The sequence below is a fragment of the Lactuca virosa genome, chromosome 7 (assembly GCF_052849685.1).
Source record: "Lactuca virosa cultivar CGN04683 chromosome 7, Lactuca_virosa_CGN04683_v6, whole genome shotgun sequence".
Taxonomy (NCBI): Eukaryota; Viridiplantae; Streptophyta; class Magnoliopsida; order Asterales; family Asteraceae; genus Lactuca; species Lactuca virosa.
The window spans coordinates 39,347,044-39,352,580 of NC_136432.1; the positions used below are offsets into that span (position 1 = coordinate 39,347,044).

The following is a 5,537-nucleotide window of genomic DNA, read 5'->3' on the forward strand; positions in this document are numbered from 1 at the left end:
TTGGCCAAAAAAACTTCAAAACATTATATTAAAGAACCCAAAACTATATTGCAGTTGCAGGCTTGCAGCTACTACTACACTTGGGGTACGGTGGGAAGGAGTGTCAGGGGCAACCTTGTCATTTCACACTAAGAAAAAAAATGAAAGAGCACAATGCTATAATAAACAAAAAATGTTGCTATTTGTTGCATTTAACTCGAACAAAACTCTTCAAACTTTGTTCTTCTGCAAGCCAAGAATCTTCTTTGTTTCTTCATCTTCTTCAATCCCATCAGCTTTCATTTCATCCAAAACTCTCCCCACTTCTTTACCACCATTAATGCAACCTTGAAGCAATCTATGATACATCCCTCCATCAAACCCCATAAATTTCTTCAACTTCCCCATAAACAACTCAACATCCTCCCCACTCCCTTTCTCCCCAACACCATCCAACAGCTTTCCGGCCACTTCCGACTCCAATTTCCACCCTTCCTCCACCATCGGCAAAGAAACCGCCACTTCCATACACCTTACTGCCGCCTCAACATCACCTTTCTTCACAAACCCCGCCACCACGCTGCCCCAACTGCCCGGACTCGTACCCCGCCCGTCTTTTGACAATTTACCAAGCATACCCTCGGCCTTTTCACACAACCCTTTCTCGAGATACCCATCGATTATAATACTCGGGACTCTAAAATCATAAACATTTCCACACGAAAACCACTCGGTCACCACCTTTTCAGCTTCTTCAAACTCACCAAGTCTCACCAGAGATTTCACTATTGCACTATAATCACGATTTATCAGCCTCTTACACGCAGTCTTTTGAAGATTCCATAGACGAACAACATCATCTTTGTTTCCTAAACGGGAATTCAACGAGATTAGATGGTTGTAAGCAAGTCCGTCTTTTTCCACTAGCTTTTCGGCTTTTTTCAAGGTTTCATTCGCTTTATCGATGTTGTTTCCTTTGATGTAACAGTTTGCAACCACAGAATACGTGTTCCAGTCCATGGTAATCTTTGGGTCGTTCTCCATTTCTTTCAATACGTTCTCCATCTCTTTGATGTTGATTTTATCGCCATATGAGTTTATACACATTCGATAGGATAAATTATCAGGTGAGATTCCGTTTGTTTTCATCTCGTGTAAGAGATCGGGAACTTTATCGGTTTGGTTGTTACGTATGTAGAGGCACATGATGTCGTTGAAAGTGACTGAAGATAGGAAACCGTTTTCCTTCATTTTTTGGAAGTGGGAGAGGGATTTTTCAGTTTCACGTTGCCGGACGTAACAGTGGAGGAGGGCGCCGTATGTCTTGTCGGTTTTGTCGCCGTCGGTTAAAGTGTTGAAGTATTTTTCAGCCTCGAGGAAGCCGTGGACCTTTCCGATTAGGTCTATTTGCACGGCGTGGTCTACTGGTGTAAACGCAGAAACGCCTTTCTTGTTCATCCACTCGGAAACCTGCACTGATTGGGTAAGAATACTAATCGAAAAATTGAAATGAAGTGATGAAATCTGGATCGATAAAAAATCAAACCCAGAAAATGGATCAACAGATAGGGAGTATGATAATTGTTATTGTAAGTGCAAACCTCCAAGGCATGATGATACCGTTTGCGTTTGCGAAGGTCATGAACAATTTGCTTAAGCTCAGAGGGTCGCACCTTCTTCCCCTTTTCAATCCAATCATCTAGCTCCGGGGTCATTGCCAAATTAGGGTTACCGAGTGGGCTTATTCTCGAGTACAATGACACCTTCTTCTGGCTACTGTTGTCGCTTTCGCTTCGAGTAATCGTAGCAGTAGTGTATGATCGGTTTTCAATTAGGCTTTTAACAATTTGCAGTTTTCGCAACCGACTCGCCATCGCCAACATCTTGAAATCCTTCAAATTGGAGATCACTATGGTTGATTGTTTGAGTAGGGTTTTGAGTGTAGGGTTTTGTGAGAAGGGTTTTACGAAACTAGCGATCAATTGCAAGTTGCACAGTTGCACACTCTGTAGATTTGCAGAGTTCGGCTTCACTCTATTTCTATACTTGGGCTTAAAGTTTTACTTAACTGGGTCAAGGCCCAATAAAATTTAAGAAAAAATTCTCCAATCAGATATACCAGATTTTGATAGTTTAATATATTGTTAGAAATTTATAGATTTGTATATCTGAAGTTCTAGATACGAATATGAAAATACCGTAATTTCAACAAAAATAATTTTAAATCTTTGTTTTTATTTACATGGCATCTCTCATAAAATCGGGGATTAGATGCTAACAAACTTGAACAATGTTTTCTTTGACAAAGGTAGCTGATATCTGTAATTGTATTTATATATAAAATTTTGACAAACTAGTGGTGAGCTTTTAAATGTGTAATAAATGTTCTGTTTGGTAGCCAGCTTTTGAGAGTTTCTAAGAGTTAATAAGAAAAAAAAATCAAATTAAAGAAAAAGTTTCTTTCTTATTTCTGACTTTTAGTTTTTATTTTAAATAAGAACTGAATCATGATCCAAAACTAATTCAAATTGTTTTTTAGAGCTATTAGTTTTTGACTACCGATTTTATATAATTTTTCATCTTTCACTCACAAAACACCCAAAAATTAAAAGTTAAAAGCCCACAAAAATGAATTGAAATAGTTTTTGGATTACTAGTTTTTTTGTTTAAAATAAAATCATTAAACTCATAAACCCAAACGAAAGCTTTTATTTAATTCAAGTTTTTCTTAAAAACTAAAAGCTAAATACTTGTAAAATCTTTCAAAAAATTTATGTTGGGTATTCCTTTAAACTCGAACACAAATAAAAAAGAACCATAAAAATGTACATCTATTCAGGTAAATCTAAGTGTTAAATACAATTCCAAACAATTATATATAAATTATAATTACAATGAAAAAATAGAAAAATAAAATAAAATAAATAATTTCTAATTATTTCATTGAATTCATTTATGTATAAAACACATAATAACTTTTCGATAGATTTTATTCATTTTATAGAAAAGATTTGGTATTCTTGTTGAATTGTGTAAAAAATAAATAACTTTTGGTCTAAACAAAATTTCTCATAACAATATCGTCTTGTTGAATTGTGTAAAAAATAATTAACTTTTGTTATTTGTATAACGTATTTTTCTTAAAAGTATTTCGTAATTGGACCAATAAGCCTTGGTTGGGGCCCAACAGAGGCCCGATCAAAATATTCATAATTTGAAGTTTCAAATTCACGGACGCCATAAACCCCCAGACCAATTCTGTACCGATAGGATGAAGGTTTTTCATTTAACTTCACGAACACAAGGTGTTTGTCGAAATGCCTTAAAGAACTTCTTTAGTTCATCGTCAAGCAAATTGCCCTCGCAAGCAGCACCATCATTGATTACCGAAAGACACAACAAGAATTCGTCAAGTAGATCACCATCATTCCAGAACAAAAACGCACCCATGTTATCACTATACAGAAGAATCTCACCAGTGGGTGATCCCGACATTTCGATTGTACCAGTCCTTGATCAATGGGTCAGAGAAGGGAGGAAAGTCGATCAAGATTCTCTAAATAACATCATCAAATCCTTGAAGAAGTATAACAGATTCAAACATGCTCTTGAGGTTCTCATTCTAATCTCCTCATCTTCCAATTCCACTACACAGTTCTAGATTCGAACTTGATACCCAACTTATTCACACATTTTGCCCAACGATAAACACCATTTAATATTGCACATCAAACATATAAAATCCAATATTTTAGATCAAGTCTCAATTGGGTTTGTATTTTTTCTGCAGATATCAGAGTGGATGACTGATAAACGATACATACCCCCTACCAAAGGCGACATTACGAGCAGGTTGCATTTGATATACAAAGTTCACGGTTTACAAAAAGCCGAAGAATTCTACAACAACATCTCACAAATATTCAAAGGCTTTCAGGTCGATATCGCCCTTCTCAACATCTATTCTCTCGAAAAATCCATCGATAAAGCCGAAACCATAATGCACAAGTTACGAGACACGGGTCTCACAACTCCTTTACCTTACAATATCCTGTCGCGTATTTATTACAGTATCAAAAACTACCAAAAAATGGACACCTTGTTTCACGAAATGGAAACAAAAGGGATTCACAGAGACAAATACTCATTCGCCCTTCGGTTAAACTTTTACGCAGCTACTCGTAACACCGAGGGGTTAAATAAAACCATGGAAATAATGGAAGCCTATCCCCGTGTCGATATGGATTGTGACACGTATATTATCGCAACAAACGCATTTTTGAAAGTCGGGTTAGTTGAAAAAGGTTTTGAATTATTGAAAAAAGTCGAAAAATTGGCGATTGGGAATAAGGATAAGTATAAAACGCTCAATACGGTGCTTAAAATGTACGCAGAATTAGGGGAAAAAGATGAAGTTTATCGGATTTGGAATATTTTAAAGAAGGAGACGATATATAATACGGGATATAGAAACATGATAAGGTCGTTGTTGAAATTTGACGATATTGAAGGAGCGGAGGTGATTTCTAAAGAATGGGAAACGAGAGATTTGTCGTATGATTTCCGAGTAATAGATGATTTGGTTGATTGTTATGTTAAGAAGGGCGATTTGGGAAAAGCGAAAGATGTTATAAAATGTGGAATTGAGAAAGGGGGTACGCCTACTTTTCGTACGTGGTTTTGTTTAATGATCGGGTATTTTGAGGGTAATCGAGTTTTGGAAGGTGTTGAAGCAATGAAGAATGCAACACGGGGTTTTCGGGTTTTGCAGTTTGAGGAAGGAATGAAGAATAAACTTGTGATTGTTTTGGAGTATTTGGAAAGAGGGGGAAATTTGGAAGAAGTAGAGGGGTTTATGAAGTCGTTGGAGGCGGAAGGGGTATTTTCGTCAATTATATGTGGGAGACTGCTTGATCTCATCAAGAATGAGACTTCTAGATGTTAATAACCGCACCGAATAGCATCAATTTGTTATGTATTGTTCTTTTAGTTGATGGATTTAATTGAGACATGAATCAATCCAATACCTTAAATGTTATGGATGTTTTGTTTTGACTTAATACATAAATAACGGCTTGAAGTTAGGAAAGTGAGCTTATCAACTACTAAAATGAGAAGTCGTCGGAACATATCTAAATGAATATAAATGTATAATATCTTAAATAGTTTTACAACAAAAAAGAATATTATTGTGGTGTTATATATAGAGAGAAAAAGACAAATATAGTTACATTTTTTAATCTATTTTCATAAAATAACCAAATATTTAGCTTTTTTCCAAAACAAACCACGGAAACTGATTTCACAAACAAGCATGTGGTTTCATGCTCTCACCTGCGATTTCATATCATCTATGAAAAAAATAATTTGCCTATTTTTGAAGACACAAAATCGTAGATGCATATGGTCATCTGTGGCTTCCTCTCAATCCGTTTACAATTTCGTTGATTTTTTTTTTCTAAACTAATATTTGGAATTCGGAAAATAAATAAATAAATAAGAACGAAACCGCATGACGTAGCCATTACGATCATACAAGTTTTAATGCACATAATGAT

The 5,537-nt window shown here is 35.7% G+C and overlaps 2 protein-coding genes across 2 annotated transcripts; one reads left to right on the forward strand and one right to left on the reverse strand.

Annotated features, from left to right (window-relative positions):
• Positions 1–1,996, reverse strand: LOC145125652 (pentatricopeptide repeat-containing protein At4g21705, mitochondrial-like). The gene is made up of 2 exons (XM_079061076.1): positions 1,581–1,996; positions 1–1,449 (listed from the first exon to the last, which is right to left on the reverse strand). Exons 1-2 carry the CDS (start codon positions 1,860–1,862, stop codon positions 211–213), a joined length of 1,521 nt encoding a protein of 506 aa, XP_078917202.1. The 5' UTR covers positions 1,863–1,996; the 3' UTR covers positions 1–210.
• Positions 1,997–3,139: 1,143 nt separating this feature from the next.
• Positions 3,140–5,068, forward strand: LOC145123652 (pentatricopeptide repeat-containing protein At2g20710, mitochondrial-like). Its single transcript, XM_079058856.1, has 2 exons — positions 3,140–3,592; positions 3,770–5,068. The coding sequence occupies exons 1-2, from the start codon at positions 3,251–3,253 to the stop codon at positions 4,922–4,924; spliced, it is 1,497 nt and encodes a 498-aa protein (XP_078914982.1). The 5' UTR covers positions 3,140–3,250; the 3' UTR covers positions 4,925–5,068.
• Positions 5,069–5,537: the final 469 nt, after the last annotated feature.

Bases quoted from the DNA above. Each gene is read 5' to 3' on its own strand.
- LOC145125652 (XM_079061076.1), bottom strand. From the start codon at position 1,862: ATGTTGGCGATGGCGAGTCGGTTGCGAAAACTGCAAATTGTTAAAAGC. The intron at 1,450-1,580 runs GTTTGCACTTAC...CAATCAGTGCAG, and splicing joins GGTATCATCATGCCTTGGAG to GTTTCCGAGTGGATGAACAA.
- LOC145123652 (XM_079058856.1), top strand. From the start codon at position 3,251: ATGAAGGTTTTTCATTTAACTTCACGAACACAAGGTGTTTGTCGAAAT. The intron at 3,593-3,769 runs GTTCTCATTCTA...TTTTTTCTGCAG, and splicing joins GATTCAAACATGCTCTTGAG to ATATCAGAGTGGATGACTGA.